This window comes from Capra hircus, chromosome 1, assembly GCF_001704415.2.
Source record: "Capra hircus breed San Clemente chromosome 1, ASM170441v1, whole genome shotgun sequence".
NCBI classification, from domain to species: domain Eukaryota; kingdom Metazoa; phylum Chordata; class Mammalia; order Artiodactyla; family Bovidae; genus Capra; species Capra hircus.
Genome location: NC_030808.1, coordinates 41,277,459 through 41,302,654, shown reverse-complemented (window position 1 = coordinate 41,302,654; position 25,196 = coordinate 41,277,459). Strand labels below are relative to the sequence as shown.

The window sequence follows — 25,196 nt, the reverse complement described above, 5'->3', positions numbered from 1 at the left end:
TTATATTCTTGAAGAAGCAATTGGTTGGTTCTGAACAGGTGAAAAATTAGTCACGTATTAAACTTTAGGAAATACAACTCAAGCTGATTTTTAAAGTTAACAAATTGTCATGGACATATCAAGTTCCTCTAGGAAAGCTTAATCAGAATGCACATACTCTAATTTGGGAAGCTGCTTTGCCTTGCTGTAAAGTTCTGTGTTTAAGAATGTTGCTGTTGTTGTTTAGTTGTTAAGTTGTGTCACTTTGTGATCCCATGGAGTGTAATCCTCCAGTGTCCTCTATCCTTGGGATTTCCTAGGCAAGAGTACTAGAGAGGGTTGCCATTTCCTTCTCCAGGGGATCTTCCTGACCCAGGGATCAAGCCCACGTCTCTTGCACTGGCAGGCGGACTCTTTACCACTGAGCCACCAGGGAAGCTCTTGAGTATGATGCCAAAGCATTACACACTTGAAAAATGACAAGGATACGGTGAGCATTAAGGCCTTCCCCTAACTTGTGTCCTTTGTCTTCAGATTCAAATTTTTTTTCATTTATCCTGATTTTAAAAAGTAAGTTAACTTTGTTGAGACATGCTTTACATAAAACAAGACACAGCCATTATAAGTCTGCAGTTCTTGATGAGTTTTGGACAAATGCGTGCACTTGCTTTACAACTACTGGGCTGTTGTTGCTGCCCTGTTGCTGCATTGCTCCATCCAGATAGAGAACATTTCCGTTGTCCTGAAAGGTTCTTTCCTGATTCAGTCACTCACCCTATTTTGAAAAGAAATTTTAAAACCATTTTTTTTCCTTTTCTCACCTAGTGATCTACCCCAATACACTGGTGTCTTCTTTTCTTTCCTTCTGATTATTGCTGCTCTAGCAGTCTGTCAGTTTGTTGGATTCAAAACAGGGAGCTGCTTACTGGCTCTACTGAGTAGGCAGAGGGGAATATACCTTATTATTTTTCTATTTTTTTCTCAGCAACCTCTCACACATCCTCTGAAATCTCCATCCATCCATCCATCCCACCCCCCACCACCTACCTATCCGTTGATCCCTCCCCTACACACCCAGCTATCCATCCATCCAACTTTTGGAAAGTCTATGGAATGAGCCATGGGTCACCAGGAATCCCACCTCCACTTAATTTCTGTTCTAACATGGAAGCCAGACAATTTAACAACTATGCTGAGAAGGCCATACATTTACAATGGGGAAGTATGGGGCACCATGGGTGACACAGCAGGAGTGGCTGGGAATGATTCTTAGAGAGAGGGAGACATTAATAATGGAGACAGAGGGCAAGGATGGTTGACTTGGTTAATTATTTCAGGCCTATTTATTGAGCCCTGCAAGCTGGGCACGGTGGTAGCTGCAAGAGATTCAGACACAGGTGAGTAGGGAAGACATGGGACCGGTCTCATGGGATACACTTCACTGTGGGGTTGGCCCAGGTGGGGCTGGGCAGTGGGGTGATGTTTTAGGAGACACAGTCAGTGGAGCAGAGGGAAGAGAGGAAGGACAGAGCAAGTTAGAAACACCGCAAATTCCACATGACCAGGCATGAGTCAATCAGGAGGTACAACTCTGAGCAGGGGGTATAGCAATCACTGGGCACTCAGTAGCTGTGTAGAATGGTATCTAATCCCTAATCAGAATCTTTAAACAGAGACGAGGACTGTAGGAGCCTCATCTCAATCACTTGCAAATAAGCTTCTCTGTCTTTCACAAGCATAGTCATGATTAAAATGACCTTTCACGAACAGTGGGGAGGGAGTGCTGAAGAAAATGAGGAGTGCTGAAGAAAATGAGGTATGTGAGAATAAAATCCATCTACCTGATTGCCATGTAACATTTGGTGAGTCACGAGAGTGAGAATTTCAGATGTGAATTAAAGATTGCCAAAAGCAGTGGCATATTTGAAATTCCCTGTGTCCTACTTTAGAATCAGAAGACAGGAGAACTGGGAAAGAAAAAAAAAATGTATTTCTTATCTGTATTCTAACTGCTCAAATAATTTCAATGTAAATTATTCATGTAGTTTCCATCTGAATTGTTGACCTTAGATGAACTTTATTCGATAGGCACTTGGAGCAAATATTCCACAGGATTCTTTAAATGCTATAAAATAGGACATACCCCAGCTGCTGATTCAATTTTGTTCATAACATGGCCATAGAGTGTATCTGATCCTTTGCAACATTTGAGAAGATGTATTTAGTTAGTGATGAGGTCTGTACAATTTCACGTAAAATTAAAGCTCTCCAAAAATGCAAACCTCCTCTGGGCATTAAATCTCACAATATTCTGGAAATAACAAATCCTAAAATGCTCTCTGACTGCAAATCAATGTTTTTAGCTTGAGTATTAATAGCTGCAGAAAATGTTATACTTCTCTCATCATTTACTACCCTTTGTTTGGATTTAGCACACATTTTGAGTATCCTGATTTTCTTTTCTGGGATGGATGGCTCTAAGCTACTTACCATCAGATGAGAAATATATTCTATCACAATCTATTTAAGGAACACATCCAATCAATGGCAAAGGATGTGCTCTGCATGACTCTGCCTGTTTGGTGTCTGTCCTTTTGCCTTTTACTGAGCCCACTCACTAGGGGGGCTTGAGTCCTGGGCACGTTCATGATTTAGGGGCCTTCGCTGAAGAACTGATGTTTTCGAACTGCGGTGCTGGAGAAGACTCTTGAGAGTCCCTTTGACTGCATGGAGATCAAACCAGTCCATCCTAAAGGAAATCAGTCCTGAATATTCATTGGAAGGACTGATGCTGAAGCTGAAGCTTCAATACTTTGACCACCTGATGCAAAGAATCCATTCATTGGAAAAGATCGTGATGCTGGGAAAGATTGAGGGCAGGAGGAAAATGGGGAGGCACAGGATGAGGTGGTTGGATGGCATCACAAAGGCAATGGACATGAGCGTGAACAAACTCCGGGAGATAGTGGAGGACAGAGGAGCCTGGCGTGCTGCAGTTCATGGGGTCACAAAGAGTTGGACACAACTTAGCGACTGAACAACAACAACGTAGCCATCTGCCTGGAGACCAGACTGTGAGCACTCTTAGCTTTGGAATTTGAGCTGAGGCTGCCACAGGTACCTTAACTCAGAACCATTCATCAGGCATCGTCCATCAGGAGTGAGGCTGTTTGTTGACATGTGGATTTCTAATCTAGGATCTGAAGGCTTCCCGGGCAATGGGACCAGCCACCCATATTTCTCCAGTTAGGTGTAAGGGGACCTGCTGGAAATCTGAAGTAACTGACAACACAATTCGACTTTATTCCAGGGTTATATATGAGATACGACCCTGGACCAGCACACTTCCCAATCCAGTTCTGCTCTGCAGAGGCTCCTAGTTACTCAACATGATGACAAAAAGCAGCCTCACCCTCCTTCCCTGGTGGTTAATTAGTGAATCTTCTCAACAGTCAGATTCAACCAACTCGATGCAAATGAGGATTCTCCTACACGCTTAGGCCGCAAACATACGTGAATTTAAAATATGCAGGTGCTCCTGAGGAATGACAGAATGAGGCTGCTCTTCAGTGGAAAATGGGAGCACGTGAACTTCCATGGAAAAATGCCTGATGTTCATCTTGAAAGAGATGCAGACATCATTCGCAAATAAGAGAGTGTGAAAGCGGAAGTCCCTCAGTCGTGTCCGACTCTTCGCGACCCCATGGACTGTAGCCCGCCAGGTTCCTCTGTCCATGGAATTCTCCAGGACGGAATACTGGAGTGGGTAGTCATTTCCTTCTCCATGGGGTCTTCCCAACCCAGGGATCAAACCCAGGTCTCCCGCATTGCTGATGGATTCTTCTACCGTCTGAGCCCAAAAGATACATATATGTATGAGTACACATATATATATCATTTGCGAATAAACACGGCATTTATTCAGGCCTTTGAGGGCTGGCCAGGAGCGCACCACCATTTTTGATCAGACTTCCAGGTGAAATTCAAATAGGAGGCTTACAGACAGACTTTCTGAACATAACTGGCCTTTGCAACTTAGTATGTTCCACAGGCATCTTTCCTACAGGAAAGAAAATTCCTCAAATTAACCATCAGAAACATCGTTTACAGGGGTGTGTGTATGTGTGTTTGGGCATGTACTGGTCATGTCCGACTCTTTGCTACCATGTGGAATATAGACCGCCAGACTCCTCTGGCCATGGAATCTTCCAGGTAAGAATACTGGAATGAGTTGCTGTTTCCTACTCCAGGGGAATCTTCCTGACCCAGGGATGGAACCCGCCCATGTCTCCTGTGCCTCCTGCATTGGCAGGTGGGTTCCCACTGCCCCACCTGGGAAGCCCAATGTTTAGCGGAGCTGATGGTAAAAGGGATGTTGATCTCAGCATCCTCTCCCTGGACAAAGGAAACACTCCAGACTTCTGATTTCAGTTTCATCCATTTTCCTCTTTGCTACATGATGCCCCATTAGTGTGGCCGACAGCCTGTGAACGACGGCAAGGAACCGGGAGTTCTCAAACCCAGACTGATAAAGGAGTGCATCCTTCTGAGACTGCAGAAGTCAGAGGGCTCACAGGCTGACCCTTAGAAATAAAACAACGGACAGCTTTTCCATAAAGAGCATATTGCGTCGATTTATTAGAGAATGCAGTTAAAAAAAATACCTCGTGGTTAGCCTCCCCCGTTTAAAAGCACTGAACTACGAACACTTGAACGACTACGCACGCATCTCTTGCTCATTTGTCCCCCACACCCCACCAGGTCCTATAAACAGGGTTTGGAGACCATTCAGTCAGTTTCTTGATAGGAACAGCCAAACGCCTTTACTTCTTAAAGAAAGCCCTCTTCCCCTTTTCTAAAGCATGCACTGTTACTTGGCATTAGGTATTTCAAAAGGACAAACATTGTTACAATATTGTAAGGCCAAAAGGGAGTACCCATCGACCAGACATACACATACACAGGACACTAGAAAAAAATTACAAACGTTAACCTAGTGTGACAACTCCACCAGGAATTAATGGGAAAGGCACTGCACCCTTCTTATATCCACTATCCACTTCACGTGCTTTGAATTCAAGTCCCATCAAACATCTGAAAGGCATTTTCTACAACATACGATTCACGGGGAGGTCAACACATCTGACCCTAGTCTTCCCTGGCCATATATGTCTCACCCAAGTGCACAACAGGTGTGAATATATACTACCGGCTTTATTTACAAGTTTATCTTGATGTATTAGTGGGGGTAAAAAAATTAATGATCTCAACTGACTATTCCCCCCGAAAAGGGTTTTGGCTATGATTCATGTTATATAAACCACCACGTCAAAGAAAGAAATGAAACCTACGTAGTGCCCGACCTAAAACATCTAAACTAAAATTTCTCACCCACTAGAAGTTGGCAGTGAAAGTGCTATTTTCTGAATTTTATAAGCGAAATGCTACACAGGAATTCCAGATCGACTTCTTTTGCAAAAACACAAGTTATCAGTCGCATCGGACAGGATGCGGAATGGTGTGTGTATTCCAGGTAGAATCCCCTCCACCCCGCCGTGGGTGCCCTTGCAAAGACAGTGACGAATCTGCAAAGGTGACAGACTTCACAGATGCCTTCTTATCTCCCCAGAAGATGTAAAACAGCAGTGGCGCAACTCTACATACAAACAAATGTTAGTTCTGAGAAACCAGTAATACACATGCACAAACATCAGAACATGAAGGGGGAAATGAAACGTTACAGTTTCCACGTTGCACAGTTGCTTTCACAACCTTTCTGCACCAGACGCCTCGTGGCTTCACGTGGCGCCTTTTCCCACCAGGAGAGAGAGTGCGTCTACCTTGTAGACTGATTAAACACAAAGACTCTCCCCGGGGCCCGCGGATCAATCTGCCCCTGGCCAAGACAGAACCTACCAGAAGAGAACAAGTACAAAAGACTATCATTATTGGTTTTCCCGCGATGCTCCCAGATGTCCTTGTGCGATCACCCCAAGCTCAGTGATTGGCTCGGGGCCTGGCCAGGAGCCTCGAACACTGACTGAGGCGCAGCGTTAGAACCAGGGGACGAAGCCTCGATTCCCTTCTGAGCAACGTGAACTGGAATCTCCGCCACAGCGGTCACGGCTGCCGCCTCCAAAGCTGTGACCGGCTGCTTCCACAGTAAAAGATGCCTTCTTGCGAGCATGGTTTGGAGCACGTCTTCGTCCGGGCGCCGGTTCAGCTTAAGTGGATGGGCGTGTACTCTGGCCTCCTGGTCTGGATAATTTTGGGCTTCGGTCTCTTCATTCTTTCCATCTCGTCTTCTTCCTCGTTCTCCTGATCGCTCTCACAGACGTGGACCACCACGCTGGGGGTGGTGTCGGTGGCTGCATGCAGTTCATACTTTTCCCCTGGGGAAAGAAAATAATTGCAGGGTAACTCAGGCAAGGAGGTAAGGGCCAAAAAAAGCAAGGGCAAAGGAATGTGCAGGCAGGAGTCAGCTCGGCCGAGCTTCCGTGGGCATCCACTGGGGACCTCAGGACACAGCGAGGCACACTCTGGATTGGTATTTCTTTGGTGGCTCCTTGGCTCAGCGGTAAAGCATCTGCCTGCAGTGCAGGAGAGCTGGGTTCGATCCCTGGGTCAGGAAGATCCACTGGAGAAGGAAATGGCAAACCACTCCAGTACTCTTGCCTGGAAAATTCCATGGACTGAGGAGCCTCGTAGGCTACAGTCCATGGGGTTGCAGAGTCCGACATGCCTGAGCGACTTCACTTTCACTTTCTTTATACATCTCAACACTGCAAATGACTGTTTTCAAACACTCTGAGTCCAGGCATGTGAAAGGTATGGAAGGAATGTATATTTAATTACTCTTTGCATGTATGGGCTTCCCTGGTGGCTGAGAGGGCAGAGAATCGCCCTGCAGTGCTGGAGACCCAGGTTCGACCCCTGGGTCGGGAAGATCCTCTAGAGAAGGAATGGCACCCCCCTCCAGTCCTCTCGCCTGGAGAATCCCATGGACACAGGAGCCTGGCGGGCTGCAGTCCATGGGGTTGCAAAGAGTCGGACACCACCCAGCAATTAACACTTTCAGTTTTTTAGCATGTACACTAGGCTCTCTCTAAACCACCCAGGAGACTTCCCTGGTATGGTGAAAGCGGCACCTGTTCAGGAAAAGATGTATGAATAAAGGCGTCAGGTAAGGCCCTCTTGGGCATCTCTCCCCACTGAAGGCTTTCACTGAAGCTCACAGCCCAGGCTAGAGATGGGAAGCATGGGGAAGCCTCTTTGCCCAAAAGAAACAGATGTGAGTTCTTAACCAGGTGCTCCAAAAGCATTTTTGACCACAGCATCCTTTTTCACACAGTTATCAACCCCCTCAAACCAGGAGTGTCCTGCTATTGTACAGCAGCCTGAAATTTATCAGGCTCAGTCAAGGGGCTTTTACTCATAAACGAAGTGTTGCCTCTTCTCAAGCCCACACGTGAGACTGCAATGTTATTGTAACTGCCTCTGAAAGGGCTTCTCTTGTGGCTCAGCTGGTAAAGAATTCCCCTGCAAGGCAGGAGACCTGGGTTCAATCCCTGGGTCAGGAAGATCCCCTGGAGAAGGGCATGGCTACCCACTCCAGCATTCTGGCCTGGGAAATTCCATGGACTGTATTAGTCCATGGAGTCACAAAGAGTCAGATACGACTGAGCAACTTTCATTTCACTGGATGGGTGAGGGCCTCCCAGATGGCCCAGTGGTAAAGGATCTGCCTGCCAATGCAGGAGACATAAGAGAGGGCTTCGATTCCTGGGTTGGGAAGACCCCCTGGAGGAGGAAATGGCAACCCGCTCCAGTATTCTTGCCTGGAGAATCCCGTGGGCTCCATACAGTCCATGGGGTCGCAAAGAGTTAAACGTGACTGAGTGACTGAAACAGTGAACGAGCTTCAATATTCTCAAGGGGCAGAAAGTTAAGGTAGAGGGTCAGATACATCACTCAAAATCTTGGTCATGATCCTCTTTACAAATCTTTATCTCCTACCAAGGAGACATAATCCAGAAAGCAAGGAGACGGGATCCCATTTGCAAAATCTTTGCTATCTTGTTGGCTAGAAAACACACTGAAATATGAATTACTATTCAAGCTCATTGTTGAGTAAACTGAAAGCAAACTGATGCCTATTTTCTAAAAGGGCTTCTCAAACAAGACATCTGTTAAAAAAAAAAAAAAAAAGCGGTAGGTTCTAGAGTGTAAAGAATGTTCATTAACAGCTCTTCCTGCCCCTGGGACAGTTTGACTCCTTTCTCTAGGTGGACGTCTCCCTTTCCCCCTCTCTAACATTCCAGAAGTTTCCAACCCTGGGCTCTGCTAATGCACCTTAGCCTGGAGCTGCTCGGAGGAGCACTGGCACTTCTAACTTGAACTTCATGCCATGGTGAGCAGCGGGTGATGCAATCTTTGCTTTCTACCATAGAGGGAATTTTCTGCCAGAGAGGTGTTAACAGCAATGTCACCTTTTTCATATGAAACTGCTGATGGTCCAGGAAAACAAAACTCTCCACTCAAAGGAACATCAATCAGATTACTGGTCAAGGAGAAAGCTGATGGCCTCAGTGTTTACTGCATTTGCCCCATGGATAGGGCAGAAGTGGGGCTCAATCCTGGTCACCCCAAGACCCCTGCCTGCACCTTCCAGCTCACCCAAACCCTATCGATAGGATGGGAACCACCAACATTTTACCGTTTCCAGGAAACAGGTACTGAGCTCTGCCGATGAGCCAGGCATTGTACGAAGTGCAACACCCATTTTCTGGATATGAAGCCTGAGGCCAGAGTACCTTTCTTCCCAAATGCTCACACCTTTGTCCCTTCAGAGGCACAGAATCTCTTCTTTCCCTGGCAAGCTCAGTGGGTGAGCACCCCTGCCTGTGGGCCTGTGTGTCTGGGGCTCCTTCTCCTCTTGTGACCTATGGTCTCTGACTGCTCACACCTTCAAATGGGCAGGTGAGGACCATCGATGGACAAAATTCCCTTGACTAAAAATGAAACTTAACGGAAGTGGGGAAAGGCCCATTTTCTCCTTTCCAAAGTCATCCCCGCTTGGAGCGACAGCACCCCTGAGGGGGGTCTTGGGTCCCCTACCCACCTCCCCCCGCCGACCATGGGCTGTGCTTAGCGGGTGAGGGGAGGCAGTCACCTGATGAGAAGCAGAGAGATCATGGTGATGGGTCCCCAGGGCCAGCTTGCCCCTCTTCCTAAGGCAAGAGGTCAGAGGCGGGCGGGTGTGCAGGCTCCCCAGTAATGGGTGACCCCAATGCAGAGGCAGAAAGCCAAACAGAGGCAATTCACAGCATGCACTGCCATCCATCCAGTGACGGGGTGAGAGGGGTGCTCTGATGGATGCCCCGGGCAAACCTCTCCACGTGTCCTCACCTCCCCCCACCCCCAGTCCTTACCCGAGGGCACGGCTTACCTGGCCCTAGCTTGGAGATAGCGTATAAAAGGTCATAATTTATGACGGGAGTAGCGTCTTCCACTTGTTTCCAGCCGACCGGCGGTGAGGCAGGAGGAGAGATAAGGAACTGTTTGTCTGGATTCGGAGGGGCCAGGTGCGAACTGCCTATGTGTAAAGTCTGGAGGAGAGAGGGAGGAGATGTTTCTTGAAGGGGGAAGGAGGAGGCAGCGTGAGGGTGCCTCACGACCGCCTGCGGAAGACAGTGGTCGGGGACCACCCGCGTCCACAGGCTCACCCCGGGGTGAACCGCCATACAGCTCACAAGCGCGGGGAGAGGGGACTTAGGTCATCGTGCAAACGTGATTAGAGAGCCCTCCCGGGGTAGGGACTCACGGGAACAGATGCTTGACCTAGACTCACCGGGAAAGACCCTGATGCTGGGAAAGACTGAAGGCGGGAGAAGAAGGGAAGGACAGAGATGAGATGGTTGGATGGCATCACCGACTCAATGGACATGAGTCTGAGTAAACTCTGGGAGTGGGTGATGGACAGGGAGGCCGGGCGTGCTTCAGTCCATGGGGTTGAAAGAGTCAGACACACGACTGAGTGACTGAACTGAACTGAGACGGATAGAAAATATACAGAGGTAATTTTAGAACAGATGGAAAAAAAGTAAAGCGCTGTGGCCGAGGTCAGAAGGGATCTCAGAACCAACTGCCTGCAGCTCCTCGTGTTACGGAGGCATTACAACATATCACAGAGCTCCAAAGGTTAAGCGACACCTCCAGGACTGACACCAGTTTTCAGGGGGGCAAAGCAGGGATGGGGACTTGCCACGCTCTCAGGCTTCCCTCCCTCTTTGGGGCTCTGAATCAGATGCCAAAAGGGAGGGAGGAAAACATAAATGCACCTTCTAGGATGCGTGCACGCGTGCTAAGGTGCTTCAGTCGTGTGACTCTTTGCGACCCCATAGACTATAGCCAGCCTGACTCCCCTGTCCATGGGGATTCTCCAGGCAAGAATATTGGAGTGGGGTGCCATGTCCACCTCCTGGGGAATCTTCCCGACCCAGGGATCAAATCATATCTCTTCTGTCTCCTTCATTGGCAGGCAGTTTCTTTATCACTAGCACCACCTGGGAAGCCCAGCTTCTAGGATACATATTTTAAAAAAAAAATAATGATAAGGGACAATAACCGAGATCCTGGTTCTGGGGGCTTAAAAGTTACGCCAGTGAATGGAGGGCTGTTTGGAGTTATCTTACATTCAAATCTGGCCACTTTGTATTTTCTTTGTTCTTTAGTATAATCCCGCCCCTCCTCCACTCACCCCCCCTAAAAATTTCACAATGAACATGTCTTTACTTCAATAAACCAGAAAAGGTCATGGGAGGGTCTAAGCAATCGCTTATATGGATCCGCACCAAATGCAGAAGGGCATTTGTTCCCAAGGATCCGAGGTCTCAGGCTTGGATCCACCAGGGGGCAGGGCGTCCGCTCCAATTTACCCAGGCAGGGCTGGCAAGTTCGCCTTCCCTGCAGGGTCTGGAAGCCCCTCTACAGGGTCTGCCCCGAGAACTCAGGGCCCCCAAGGGGGTCTCTTTCACCAGGGAGTAGGAGCTAAAGGGCTTTGGCTCTCTTGCCAAGCTGTTAAGACGTCTATAACATCGTCAAGTGGAAGTTTATGCACTGCCTGGAAGGTGGGTGGTCTACCATCATGGAGGGGCGGGGGCAGGAAGGAGGTGATGGGCAGGAGGAAAAGCAAACCTGCCCTGGAGATCCCTGTCCCACCTGGGACTGCCCTGGCGCCTGGAGCCTCACTTCCCGAAGGATTTCTTACCATTTTGCTACCTGCCTGATGAACCCATTTCCCCCCAACCCCGGCCTTTCAGACCGGACCTGGCAGCCCCCGTGTTGATGTGCAGGGCGGGTTTGCAGATACAGGCTCTCCAGAAGTGAGCAGGCTACTGAGCCCTGCTCAGAACCTGCATAAAGCCAGAACCTCTCTAGTCTGGGGTTCTAGCAAAGTCACGCCCACCACCCTGTGGTCCTCCACCTTCCAGAGTCAGGAAAAGACTCTTTTTCCCATCATCACTCAACTCAAGAAGGTCATCTATGAGGTCAGGGATCAACTGCACCCTGCTATCTTAAAACAGGGGATGTGATACATTTCTAGTATGAATTTTGCCCCCTGAAGACGATTTCTTGGAGTTTTCAATCAACATATAGGTAATGGGTGTCTAGGAACTTCCCTGGTGGCTCAGTGGTTAAAGAATCCACCTGCAATGCAGCAGACCCAAGTTCGATCCCTGGGTCGGGAAGATCCCCTGGAAAAAGAAACGGCACACCACTCCAGGATTCTTGCCTGGGAAATCCCATGGATGGAGGAGCCTGGCAGGCTATAGTCCATGGGGTCGCAAAAGAGGTGGACATAACTTAGTGATGGTAACAACAACAATGGATATATACGCTGTTTTATGGGAAAGCTGGTGGCTCAGACAGTAAAGCGTCTGCCTGCAATGCGGGAGACCTGGGTTCGATCCCTGGGTCAGGAAGATCTCCTGGAGAAGGAAATGGCAACCCACTCCAGTATTCTTGCCTGGAAAATCCCATGGACGGAGGAACCTGGTAGGCTACAGTCCACGGGGTTGCAAAGAGTCGGATACGACTGAGCGACTTTGCTTTCTTTCACTTTAAGTGTGAGAGGGAGAAGGGGAAAGTGTGGGTATCAGTGAAATACACTCACCTGAGCAAAATATAATTTCATTTCCTTTCCAAGAAATTCAGTCTTATGTAGCTGGAGCCTGGCATCTGCTGCAGATAAGGGGTTGCTGAAGTTTATTCTGACCCGTTTGAAGCTTTTAAAATACTGAAAGGTGATATCTTTGTCATAAGTCCTAAAGAGGGATTCAAATTTGGCCTGAAAAATAAAAAATGAAAGGAATTGGAATCTACTTGCACATGACCTTTGACTGGATGGCTTCATTACAGTTCTTATGGAGAAACAATTATTCATTGTTTCAAGAACTTCCAACTTCAGATCCTATTGTTCCATGATCCTCCCAATCCAGTGAACTTCAGTCTCACCACTCTGCTTAGGACAATGCCCTGTCCATCAAATATTACTTAGGGCTTTCAAACACTGGAGCTAGTTTGAAAAAAAAATTTTTTTTAAATTCAATTAGGAAACAATAAAGTTAATTTTAAAAGGCTTGCATTTCTTGTTTTTTTTTTTTTTTTTAATGCCCTGTAGGTGGTAAAAGTACATTTTCCCTATGGTTGTTTGCCTTTTTTTCTGTTTTTTCTTTTTTTTAAATTAGAGGATAACTACTTAACAATATGCGATGTTTTTTGCCATACATCAACATGAATCGGCCGTAAATATGTTCCTTCCTTCTTGAAGCCGCTCCCACCTTCCTCCCCACCTACCCCTCTAGGTTGTCACAGAGCTCTGACCGTGGGTTCCCTGTGTCTTACATCACACTCCCACTGGCTATCTAGTTTACATACGGTAATGCGTATGTTTCAATGCTGTTCCCTCAAATCATCACATCCTCTCCTCCCCCCACTGTGTCCACAAGTCTGTTCTTGACGTCTGTATCTCCTTTGCTGCCCTGCAAATCGGATCGTCAGTACTGGTTTTCTAGATTTCATACATATGCGTTAATATATGATATTTGTCTTTCTCTTTCTGACTTACTTCACTCTGTATAAAAAGGCCTTGCATTTCTTAACATAAAGGAAGCAGTTAAAAAAAAAGTTCCCAGTGGTATTTTCCCATTCAGTCTGTCATTTTTTAACTCTCTAAAATAGTACTGGTTTTTAAAAATGAATGTACTGTCAAAGAACCTGTTTCTATACACTGGCTTTAATACAGGTATACATTTAGCTCTAGTGTTTAAGAACTAGTGAACATTGTGAAACAGCATGAGATCTTAGAACTGAAATGCCTGAGTTCAATGATTAAAAGCCTAGATTCAGGAGAATGTTTCATCAGGTCCTGGGAAAAGTTCTGCAGGAGCACCACCCCCCACCACCACCGGGGTTGGGTCCTGAATGGGGTGTTGTTCTGGGGAACTGGGAGACCACTGCCTTCTTTTCCAACCAGAGGGGAAGGCGTTATGGACAGTCTTGAAACTTGTAGGAAGACTGTGCAGGGGCTGTCAGTTACCAGATTTCTGAATCTTTTTTGCAGACTAAACTCTGGGGATGGTGAGAGGCCAATGGGGGTGGCTGAGAGCGGGGCTGGGGCAGGCAGCGTGTCCTCTACTCAGGTGACTGGTGAGACGAGGAGGCCTGGAAGGACTCTGGAAATCTATAGAGAGCATGCTGTTTCTGCAAAGCAGAGAGAGGATTCCAGCAGAAGTGGAGAACGTCCCTGAGACTTTTTGGTACTAGGAAGTGGAGGAGGGGATGGGCCTCCTGATGGATGGGTGGTTGGTCAGTTTCTGCTCCATCGGGCAGGGCTCCACGGGGCAGGGCCTGCCTTTCCTCCTGGCTGGCGTCTCCACCAGGAGACGTGGGAAGAGCTCACAGAGTTTCTCTCTTCCAGTTCCTTGGGTTTTGTTAGTTGATGGAAAAGTCTGTGACTTTCCCAGGAGAGGTGACGCGGAGAAACAGAAGGAGAGCGAAGGCGCAACAGATGCTCAAGCTTCGAGTTCATCTGGCCGCGCGGGGACTCGGTTGGTCTCCGCCCACTGTGGAGCACGGGTGAGTCCGGGGCGTGAGGGTGTCTGTGCGGATTTGGAATTTCACACGACCTCATCCGTAGGCACTGTGACCAACTGTTTGGAGTTATGATTCATAACTTAAGAGAGATGAGTTTGATGGATATTTTTAGACGGCAAGTCAGGGCTGAGGACCAGAGTGCAAGAGAACCCATACTACCTTGTTAATTTCGTATTGCTCTCCTACCGTTCTTTTATAAAATAATCTCATTTGTTATTACAGTTGTTGGGTGGCTTCTCTACTGAAATGAGTAAACAGTGATTTTACTCACATAAGGCTAATATTAAGTACATAGACTTTGTGGTAAGTTTACACATAGATTGGGCTTCCCAGGTGCCGCTAGTGATAAAGAACCCACCTGCCAATGCAGGAGACTTAAGAGACCTGGGTTCGATCCCTGGGTGGGGAAGTTCCCCTGGAGGAGGGCATGGCAACTCACTCCAGTATTGTTGCCTGGAGAATCCCATGGACAGAGGAGCCTGGTAGGCTACATACAGTCCATGGGGTTGCAAAGAGTTGGACAAGACTGAAGTGAATTAACAAGCATGCGCGTACACAAAGACCATGCTCTAATATCTAGTTAAAAAACCACGATTCTGGCTTGTAAGCAGACTACATGATTAGGGAGTTAAATTTGATTTAAGAAAAAAAGAAAGAAAACGTCCCAAGTCTCAGTATGGCTTTAGGTATAAGGATATAACATGATCACTGCCCCCTAAAGAGAACACACAGAATTCATTGCTATACAGTCTTGTTTTAGAGATCAGTTAGATAGCTTCATAGCTACTGATAGAAATCTTGGCATTTTAATCAAATGAAGAAGTAAAGCATAGTAGTTAAAATCACTAGTTATACAGCTGCTTTCCAGGAGGTACAATGTTTAACTTATCTATTTATTATTTGCTATGGGTGCACTTTCTCCACCTGGAAAAACCTAGAAAGTTGAAGACAGGTCCTTATAATTACTTCAAACATTCAAATATCTCTACAATAGTGATTTCCTAAGATAAAATCAAAGTATCCTGAACTCGAGATGTCAAAGTGAAACATTCTGTGCACTGTCAGAAAGTCCTCCCTCCAAAAGTTTACTTACAATCTACAAAGAATGAAACGAACACCATGCTGAACCCTGCTTACTAACTGGCCAAAGGACAGAGACAGTTTTAAATACTGAGCTTTAAAAAATTCCTTCAGAGCTAATTCCTCAGGCAACACCTGTTGATTCTGAAGGCTCAAAGCATTCTGGATGCATTTCAAAAACCCCAAAACCCACAACGAGAACCACACATCCCCACCAACTATCTCAGCTAATAGTACCAATTAACATCATGCTTTGAAATCGCTCTCTCAAATTTAAAAAACATTACATTATATCAGAAGCCTTACCCTGGTTTCACTTTCGCTGAAGATCTCACTGTTTGCCACACAGGCAATCAGGGAGCTAAAACTGTAGTTAAAATTTCTAAAGTGCATCTTGCTTTCTTACAGTGAGAGCTACAGCGACTCCCGCGGTCAAGCCCCAAGTGGATGGAGTTCCTTTACCAGAAGCTGTTAGGTTCTTTCTCGAGCCGGCGCTTATAAAGCAACGAGGTCCGGCTCCCCCCGCCCCCACCCCGCCCCAACTCCGGGGGGAAAAAAAAAGCACTGCTTCCAGGGCATCCTGTTTGGACACCAAATTCCTGAGTCAAGCCCTGCTTGACTCGCAGGCGGACAGGGACAGAGTGTAAGTTTCTACTGGAAAGAGGTGACGTCAACACCTTAGTCATTTTCCCTATGCTAATTAACTTCGCTTGGGGAGGATGGAAAAAACGGCCGAGGTTTGCTTTGCAGCTGTTTTATCTCTCCCTCTTGCAGCATAGTTTCCACTGGTAGTAATTCCATTCAGCCACTCAGTCACCAGGCTCCGCCGCTGAATGGGACGACCCTTCTTAGGATGGAAAATGTTACAGACAGAAGCAGGAAGGGCTACAGCAGTAAACAGTAATTAGCCTGCGGGGAACTTTCAAGGCTTGGAGAAACCTGGAAACTGAAGTCTTGGGGAATGGTTTGATCCCTGTAATTTCCTGAACACTTAAATCAAAGTTTCATACACTGGGATATTAGAGAAAACATTTGGAAATATGTCTTGGTCAATGACCTCTGTTTTTCAAAGAATAAAAGTAGAATTCGTTTCGAAATGTACCCTCTTCCCCCCACCCTTTTTTTTTTTTTCTGATGAAACTTTATTGGATGAATGTCCTAATTCCCACTTGTATTTCATAGTGAGAATGTGGGAAGTGATCCTAGGATTTTCGTTGGAAAACTTTGTAATTGGACAACTAGGAATAGGCAGCTCTTTCATCATTTTCTAACGCCTACTGAATTCGGAAAAAAGATTCGAAAACATTTTAGAGTAATCTGAACCTCTGAAGCTGAGAAAGAAAACATTAAGAGGCTGTCTGCTTGGAGACTCAGAGACTGAGTGTTTTCGGTTTTGTTTTAAATAGGAAAGGATGATGAAATAGAAAGAATGGATAGTATAATTGAAAAGCTAGTTCAGTTGGCCTTTTTGCAGGTAAGAGGTCTGGTCTAGAAGAAGCATACTGGAATAGCAGGATACCGGTTCTTTGAAAAGGCTACAACTCCTTTTTTCCCCCAAATTTTCATTTTACTATTTTTTTTAAATTGAAGTACAGTTGATTTACACTGTTTTGTAAGTTTCAGGTGTATAGCAAAGTGATTCAGTTATACGTGTATGTGTATCTATTCTTCTTCAGGTTTTTCTCATGTCAGTTATTACAGGATATTGACTATAGTTCCCTGTGCTATACAGCAGGTCCTTGTTGCTTATCTCTCTTAAATGTTATTGTTGTTTAGTCACTCAGTTGTGTCCATTTCTTTGCAACCTCATGAACTGTAGCCCACCAGGCTCTTCTGTCCATGGGATTTCCCAGGGAAGAATACTGGAGTGGGGTGCCATTTGTTTCTCCGGGGAATCTTCCCGACCCAGGGACCAAACCCGAGTCTCGTACATTGACAGGCCAATTCTTTACCGCTGAGCCACCAGGGAACCCCTCAATCCCGTTAAAATGCTGCAGCTCTTTGAACTTCCAAGTTCCGTGTCAGTTTTGGTCCCTATGGCGATCTGAGTGCTAGGTTCTTCCCACCCTCTCCAATTTCATTATCACCTAAACGCAGTCACATTATTTATGAAAAACATTCTTTAGTCTAGAGGCACACATGGACACCTCTTAAGCTTCCAAAAGTTAAGTGGAACCCTGCTGTTCACATGTAAAAATTAACTTCAAAGATTCATTAAAGTCAGCCAATAATGAAAAGGATATATGCAACGGGAAAGAGCAAACTGGAGTATTTATCCCTCCATAAAAGGAAATGCAAAGTCTTCCTGGATGAGTGAGGGTTGCTTTATCTCCTTGTGTGGTTCCCTGCTGCCAGTTGTAGGCTTATGTAAGAGACCAGTTATGGTGTTTGCTTTGCCAAATTACCTGTAACTCCCAACCCAGGAGATTTAAATGCAAAAGATCTAGAAAAGTTTTGAATGCTGTAAAATCATGTACGTGTGTGTGTGTGTGTATGTGTGTCTGCTCAGTTGTGTCCAACTCTTTGCCACCCCATGGACTGTAGCTCACCAGGCTCCTCTGTCCATGCGATTTTCCAGGCAAGAAGGCTGGAGTGGGTTGCCATCTCTTCCTCCAATCTTCCTAACCCAGGGATCAAATCTGTGTCTCCTATGTCTCCTGCATTAGCAGGCAGGTTCTTTATGGGATGCATCAAACACCAAGAGGACAGGGCCACGCTGGCTGGCGCTTGGTTCCAGGGGCTGTGCACTTGAGCTGGCTGCATTTTCAGCGCAGAGGCCGCAGGGGGCCCTGGGGGCACGTGCAGGCTTTGGTGGGAGCGTTGGTATGGGAGGCGTTGGTGGAGGGAGGCAACGGGGAAAGGGACAAGGAGGTAGAAGACACAGAGGTGCACTCTACCCACCCAGCGCGCCTGTCCCTCCTCGCCTCTCTCTCCTGGAGTCTGCCTCAGGGAACAAGAGCTAAGGGGGGATCAGAGGAGGCAGAAGAGGCTCATTTCTCCATCTCCTCCTCACTCGCCTCCCCCTCCTATTAAAAGTCATGACATGAAGCTCCAGCTCAATTGTGTGGGCAAACCTGGAACGCTTCTGTTCATCTGAGACAACAGCACTGAACTCACTCAAATTTGTAATTGTGGTTTCACGGCACGTGTGCTCAGGGGTGTCTGACTCTTTGCAATCTTTTGAACTGTAGCCCCGCCAGGCTCCTTTGTCAATGGGATTTTTCAGGCAAGAATACTGGAGCGGGTTGCCGTGCCCTCCTCCAAGGGATCTGCCCCACCCTGGGATTGAACCCATATCTCCAGTGTCTCCTGCATTGCAGGGAAAAATTCCTTACCCTCTGAGCTGTGGGGGCGGGGAGTGGGGGAAGTCCATGGTTTCATTATATGGATGGGAAAAAAAAAGTTGTCGTGAGGTATTTGAAGATGGTTCAACTGTCTTTGCTCAAAGAAATCAGTGCTGAGTGATAGATTTTTCATTAGGCCGTCCCTAAAGCCTCCCAACACATGCCATTCTGTACCCGCCTTTGAATTGATGGTGAGCTCCATCTGAATTTCAGACAGTAAAGAAAGAATCTGCCTGCAATGCACGAGACCCAGGTTTGAACCCTGGGTGGGGAAGATCCCCTGGAGAAAGGAATGGCTACCCACTCCAGGATTCTTGCCTGGAGAATCCCATGGACAGAGGAGCCTGGCAGGCTGCATATAGTCCATGAGGTCGCAAAGAGTTGGACATGACTAAACGACTAACACTTTCACTTCCTTCTGAATCATATTTAGGGATCCTGAGTGCTTCCATTTCTAGATCAGGGAAAGGGGCTCAAAGTGGCGCTGATTGTAGGGAGGCTAGACTGGATGCTGGCAAAAATCACTGGGTCACAAAGTGTCCCTGAGCCCTGGCCCAGGAGAGAAGCTACCTAGGGTCCAATAGCACAAGTGTCCCATGGTATGAGAGGTACAGAGCATGGACCCTTCGTGGTGTTCCAAAGCCCCCGCTGGCACTTCATTTGCTCACCTGAAAGTTCTTGTTAGGAATGTCCATCTTGGACTGTATGTCTGTTACACACAAACTTGCATTTCTAAACGTCCTATGGTATTTGTATGAGCTCCCTGTTGGTTCAGATGATAAAGAATCTGCCTACAACACAGGAGACCTGGGTTTGATCCTTGGGTTGGGAAGATCCCCTGGAGAAGGGAATGGCAACCCACTCCAGTATTCTTGCCCGGACAGTTCCATGGACAGAGAATATAGTCTATGGGGTTGCAAAGTGTGGGACATGAGCGACTAATACGCATGGTATTTGTATATTTCTTGTGGTTGGAAACTCAACTACCTTCTTAATTCTTGTTTTCAAGTTGGATGTAAGTGATTTGAAGAAAACAGTGCCCACTGAAATGTCTCATTACAACTCTCGGAAAGCGCGCTAAAAATCGCACTTAAAATAGTAAAATTGCAACCAGAAGTTAGAAAAGCACAATGAAATGCTTTTGTCCACTGAATGCTTTAGATGGTTTGCATTTCTTCCATTCATACCGTTCAAAATTTGAAATGAAGTTCTTCAACCTGCATTTCTGGCTCCAAGCAGTCAGAACATATTTTCATTAAGAAGTTTCTATTTTCAGTGAGGAAAAAATGAGGTTTATGTTGAAATTCGTCATTCCCATTACAGCACGCCTAAAGCTGAGAAAATGACCTCATCACACCTGTTACACACCCCAAGGGGTTCACAACCACGCCAAGAATGTGCCACTTGTGAAGCCTTCCATGGGATGAGCAGAGAGAGAAACTGAGTTCTGACTGTGTTTCGCAAAGCAGAGCACAGCAGAGGATGAAGACGTTTGCAAAGATCTCCTGGGAGGGAAAATGACACACTCAACTGAGATCAAAGATATCAGAGTGTTTATCTTGAATGGCAAGGAAACTCACATTTTAGTGGCGCCTTCAGCTTCTGAGATAAGGGACTAGCTTCACTGTTGTTTAATATTCACAGTCCTTCCGACTATGATGTGAAGCATGGTTCCCCCAACCTAAGTTATTGCACGAAAGGAAAAAACAGCGGCCGCTGACTCGTCTTGATCACTCCCCAGTTTAAGAGGTGTTCTTCACCGAAGGGACGTTCTCGTGCGCACCTTGTCAACCAGGTTCACGTCAGACTCCGAGTGGCTGTGAACACTGAACCACGTGACATAGGCAGAGAGCCCAGGACGGTGCCCAAAACACTATCAGTGGTTGATGCGCTGAGCTTCTAGCTCGTGTCTCATCCATAATGATCCTGAGGTTCAGATGGGCTCACTGTGCTGGGGAGATCAGGACTCGCCCTGATCCTCTGACCGCGGAGTCCCTGCTTGTGCCCTGGAACCACTGCCGCACTGCGGCCTTGTCCCTTGGTACTTCCCCACCTACGTTCTCTAAGTCTCTCTGGCATCTTGCACGGCTTCCTCTCCTAGGTGGCCTGCTGGTCAGTGGAGATGTCTCTAGGTTTCCTGGACCACCCCCCGCATCTGGCCCTCCTGCACCCCGCTTCAGGCAGCCCTCTGCAACCACGGTAACTTTCTAACTGGCCTCGCTGTGGCCAATTTCTTATTGCTCCCAGATAGCGTGTAATTCCCAGAACAAAAAACTTCCCGAAGCCGAACTTGTTCACATTCCTCTCCTACTAAGACTATAGAGATTTCAGGGACTTCCTGTTGCTCTGTAGGTTAAAGATAAGATTTTCGCTTGGTATTCATCCGTTCATCCATCCATCTACCCAATTTTTTATCCAAGCACAGTTCCAGGTACTGAGGGTTCAAAGGTGACAAAACTTTCTGCCCTCATGAAGCTAATATTCTAGATGAAAAAAAAGAGAAAGAAATGAGATAAAGGGGTAAAATACACAGTGTTTCAATAGTGGTCAGTGGTAAGAGGAATAATTAAAGTTGAGAAAGGGAGAAAGAAAGTGAGAAAGAGTGTGAAAGAAGCAGGGAGGAGGGAAGGAAGAAAGGAAGAGAAAACAGACTCCCCAGGAAAGGCATTCCTGAGAAGATGACAGGTGGGTACACTGAGCCTTAAAGGAAGTAGTGGGGTGAAGTGGTGGGATGCTTGGAACAGCATTCCAGGCTGTGGGAACAGAAGGCACCAAGTCCCCTGGCGCATTCCAGACCCAGCAGGAGCCTCAGGGTGCACCGCAGAGGAGGAATGTGGACAAAGTGGTTGGGAGTGAGGCCACGTGAGACTTTTAGCCACTGGAAGGTCTCTGGCTTGCATGCTGATGTCAGAAGGATTTGAGTAGAGGAGGGGCATGAAGGGATTTCCATGCTGCAAAACTACTCCAGTGTCTGGGTTCAGAAAATGTAGGCTGGGGGGCAAAGGTGCCCCTAAAGCATGAGGCCTTCTCTGATTGCGGAGCTCATGTCTCCTCTAGGCAGTCCTCAGCTTTGCCTGCTTTCCTTGGGTCCCTCAGTGAGCTCCTTCCTCATCTCTTCTCTGCCTACCAACTCCTATTTATCCTTCAAAGCCCGTCATTGAACACCCCTTCTCTAGGAGGCACCCCTCCAGGCCTCATGTTCTCTCCCACCTTTAACCCTGGTGATGTCCCTGCCCCACAACAGGCACCCCATGCAGTCTGCCTGATACCCTAGTGATATTCTTACCTGGCAGCGCTACAGGACTTCACCAGGGATGGTCCATCTGAGACAAGCAAAGAGCCAGCATCCACCAGCCATCAAAAAGCCATGGCCATCTGTGTTCCTAACTGGAGGGTGTCCCGTGTCTTTGGTTTAAACAAAGACCATGCCATTCCTTTTCACTGCAGGAGGTGGTAAAGGCACACGTTTGCTCAGCGGGTGCTGATCACATTCCGGGATGCACCTCCTCCCTCCTTGCAGCTTAGTGGCTTGTGGGTGTCTGGGCTAGGGGCTGAACCACCAGCTCACCACCAGCTCTAGACTGAGACCCCCCCCATAGACACTCCCAGAGGCATGTGACTCTCCTTAGGGGTCTACAGCCAGGGTCTCACCAACCCTTTGTCATTTGGACAGAACGTGAACAATTTAATAGATGTTCACTTGTCTTTTAAAATGCCGGTTTTTAGGGTGTGTTTTGTTAAGGTGTACAGTGTAGAGTATAATTTGTCTAGAATTTACAAATTAAATGCTTTTACTGGCAGTTGCACTCAAAAATTTTTATCAAAAAAAAATCTTTTATCTATGAGGTTCATGATCAAAAATGTTTGGAGACCTATTGTCTCTACGGTAGTGTGGTTAAATTCCCAACCTGCTTTTTTCGTGATGATCAGGTGTGAAAAAGAGAACAAAAACTATTCTTCTTTCTATCTTTGTTATCCCTGAGGGGTAATGAGGGGGATGGGAAGGGGAGGGGGGCGGAGCCAGATGAGGGTCAGAAATTTACTGCTCATGGCATTGCTTTGTGACCAGTAAGATCTGCTCGGCCACAGCGAGGGGCCTTTGCATGAAAGAAAATGTAAGACAGAGCTGATACTGATAGCCTTTTTTGTGATGGACTTGGAAGGTTCTAACCAGAACCCCTTAGGCAAGAGAACTTACTCTATGGCTCACTGGGTAAGGAATCTACCTGTAATGTGGGAGACATGGGACCATGGGTTTGATCCTTGAGTCAAGAAGATCCCCTGGAGAAGGAAATGGCACCCCGCTCCAGTGGTCTTGCTGGGGAAATCCCATGGACAGAGGAGCCCCGAGGGCTACAGTCCATGGGGTCACAAAGAGTCAGACACGACTGAGTGACTGAGGGCACACACACACAACCAGAAATCCTTAGGCCAGAGGGTGTGCTCGCCTCCCCCTACAGAGGATGATGCCTATGAATTCTAAATCTGGGCCAAGAAAACCCTCTTTAATGAAAATCATCTTCATGTTTCATAACCATTAATCTTCTGAATCTGTATGACAACACGAAGAAACAATAACACATTATTGACTGGAGGTGTGTTCACATCACAGGCGTTAGTTTCTGCCAAAATCCCCCAGTCAGTAATGTGTTAAAACGAAATTTCAGCCTTGGTCATTTTTGATACTTTGGGAAAAAACTGGAAAAGCCTGAAATATCATTTGATGCTCTTCATCGATTAGTATAAGATAGTGTACAAATAAATCGTATTTCTGTGATATCATAGAACTTCCTATTCTTTTTAGCCAAAACTGACGGCTGCAGTGGTGAAAGTGCTCAGTTCAGTTCAGTTACTCAGTCGTGTCCGACTCTTTGTGACCCCATGAACTGCAGCACGCCAGGCCTCCCTGTCCATCACCATCTCCCGGAGTTCACTCAGACTCACGTCCATCGAGTCCGTGATGCCATCCAGCCATCTCATCCTCTGTTGTCCCCTTTTCCTCCTGACCCCAATCCCTCCCAGCATCAGAGTCTTTTCCAATGAGTCAACTCTTCGCATGAGGTGGCCGAAGTACTGGAGTTTCAGCTTTAGCATCATTCCTTCCAAAGAACACCCAGCACTGGTCTCCTTTAGAATGAACTGGTTGGATCTCCTTATCAAGAGTCTTCTCCAGCACCACAGTTCAAAAGCATCAATTCTTTGGCACTTAGCTTTCTTCACAGTCCAACTCTCACATCCATACATGACTACTGGAAAAACCGTAGCCTTGACCAGATGGACCTTTGTTGGCAAAGTAATGTCTCTGCTTTTGAATATGCTATCTAGGTTGGTCATAACTTTCCTTCCAAGGAGTAAGCGTCTTTTAATTTCATGGCTGCAATCACCATCTGCAGTGATTTTGGAGCCCCCCAAAATAAAGTCTGACACTGTTTCCCCATCTATTTGCCATGAAGTGATGGGACCGGATGCCATGATCTTCGTTTTCTGAATGTTGAGCTTTAAGCCAACTTTTTCACTCTCCTCTTTCACTTTCATCAAGAGGCTTTTTAGTTCCTCTTCACTTTCTGCCATAAGGATGGTGTCATCTGCATCAGTTTAGTTCAGTTCAGTCGCTCAGTCGTGTTCAACTCTTTGCGACCCCATGAATCGCAGCATATCTGAGGTTATTGATATTTCTCCCGGCAATCTTGATTCCAGCTTGTGCTTCTTCCAGCCCAGTGTTTTTCATGATGTACTCTGCATATAAGTTAAATAAGCAGGGTGACAATGTACAGCCTTGATGTACTCCTTTTCCTATTTGGAACCAGTCTGTTGTTACATGTCTGGTTCTAACTGTTGCTTCCTGACCTGCATATAGGTTTCTCAAGAGGCAGAAAATGCTAGAGGTGTGTTTTAGCCGAACAGCAATCATGCTCTGTTAAAGTTTATGTGGAAATAAAGAAAAGCATGCAGTCACCCCTTCCCCCCCACCCCCACCCCCCTGCCCCCGCCAAAAAGGAAAGAAAAGACATAAAGTAAAATAACCGATGGGGAAAAGTAGAGAGAAGCGTGTTCAAACCGATACCTTAAAAGACAGGTCACAGTTCATCCAAGATTTCATTTTGCTTGTTAAATTCCATGTGCACTTGAAATCCCATTAACTTTTTTCCTTATTACCTAAATCTTTCCTTAGCATTAAGACGTGAAGGTTAACCACCCTTCTCTCACTTCTTGGAAATTCACTGCTTGCAATTCTTGAGATGGAGAAATAGCCATAGGCAAACCTAAACTACACTTGGTGACTTGGGTTAAGGAGGTAACATTTATCTGGAGATGACTGGGGCACCAGCCACACTAACTAATCATTCCTTATTTGCTCTCTTCAGTCTGTTCCTTTCCAGACACACCTTGCTTTAATGATTGATTTTCCACTTCTGCTCTGAGGCTGTTCTCAAGCCAGGGCACAAGCCCGTGGTGACGGCAACCTGGACAGAACAGTTGTGCGGGGTGGGCTGGTGGCAGGCTGCTCCTGTGCCCCTCAGTCACCATGCGTGTGCGCTCCGTCGCTGAGTTGTGTCCGGCTCTTTTGTGACCCCCTGGAATGCAGACTGCCAGGCTCCTCTGTCCAGGGGTTTTCCCAGCAAGAATACTGGAGTG

The 25,196-nt window shown here is 46.8% G+C and overlaps 1 protein-coding gene across 2 annotated transcripts in view; it reads right to left on the bottom strand.

The window, feature by feature from the left end:
- The window catches only part of RCAN1 (regulator of calcineurin 1), a 123,779-nt gene continuing 103,169 nt past the window's right edge, over positions 4,587 to 25,196 (bottom strand). The window contains exons 1-4 of one of the 2 annotated variants that reach the window (XM_018055891.1): positions 15,523 to 15,847; positions 12,155 to 12,328; positions 9,428 to 9,587; positions 4,587 to 6,371 (exon numbers count right to left, since the gene is read on the bottom strand). In XM_018055891.1, coding sequence (XP_017911380.1) covers positions 6,199 to 6,371; positions 9,428 to 9,587; positions 12,155 to 12,328; positions 15,523 to 15,609 — 594 coding nt within the window. In that variant the 5' untranslated portion in view covers positions 15,610 to 15,847 and the 3' untranslated portion in view covers positions 4,587 to 6,198. Of the gene's footprint in view, positions 6,372 to 9,427; positions 9,588 to 12,154; positions 12,329 to 15,522; positions 15,848 to 25,196 lie in introns of those variants that run through there. The other variant, XM_018055819.1, reaches the window with a different exon arrangement.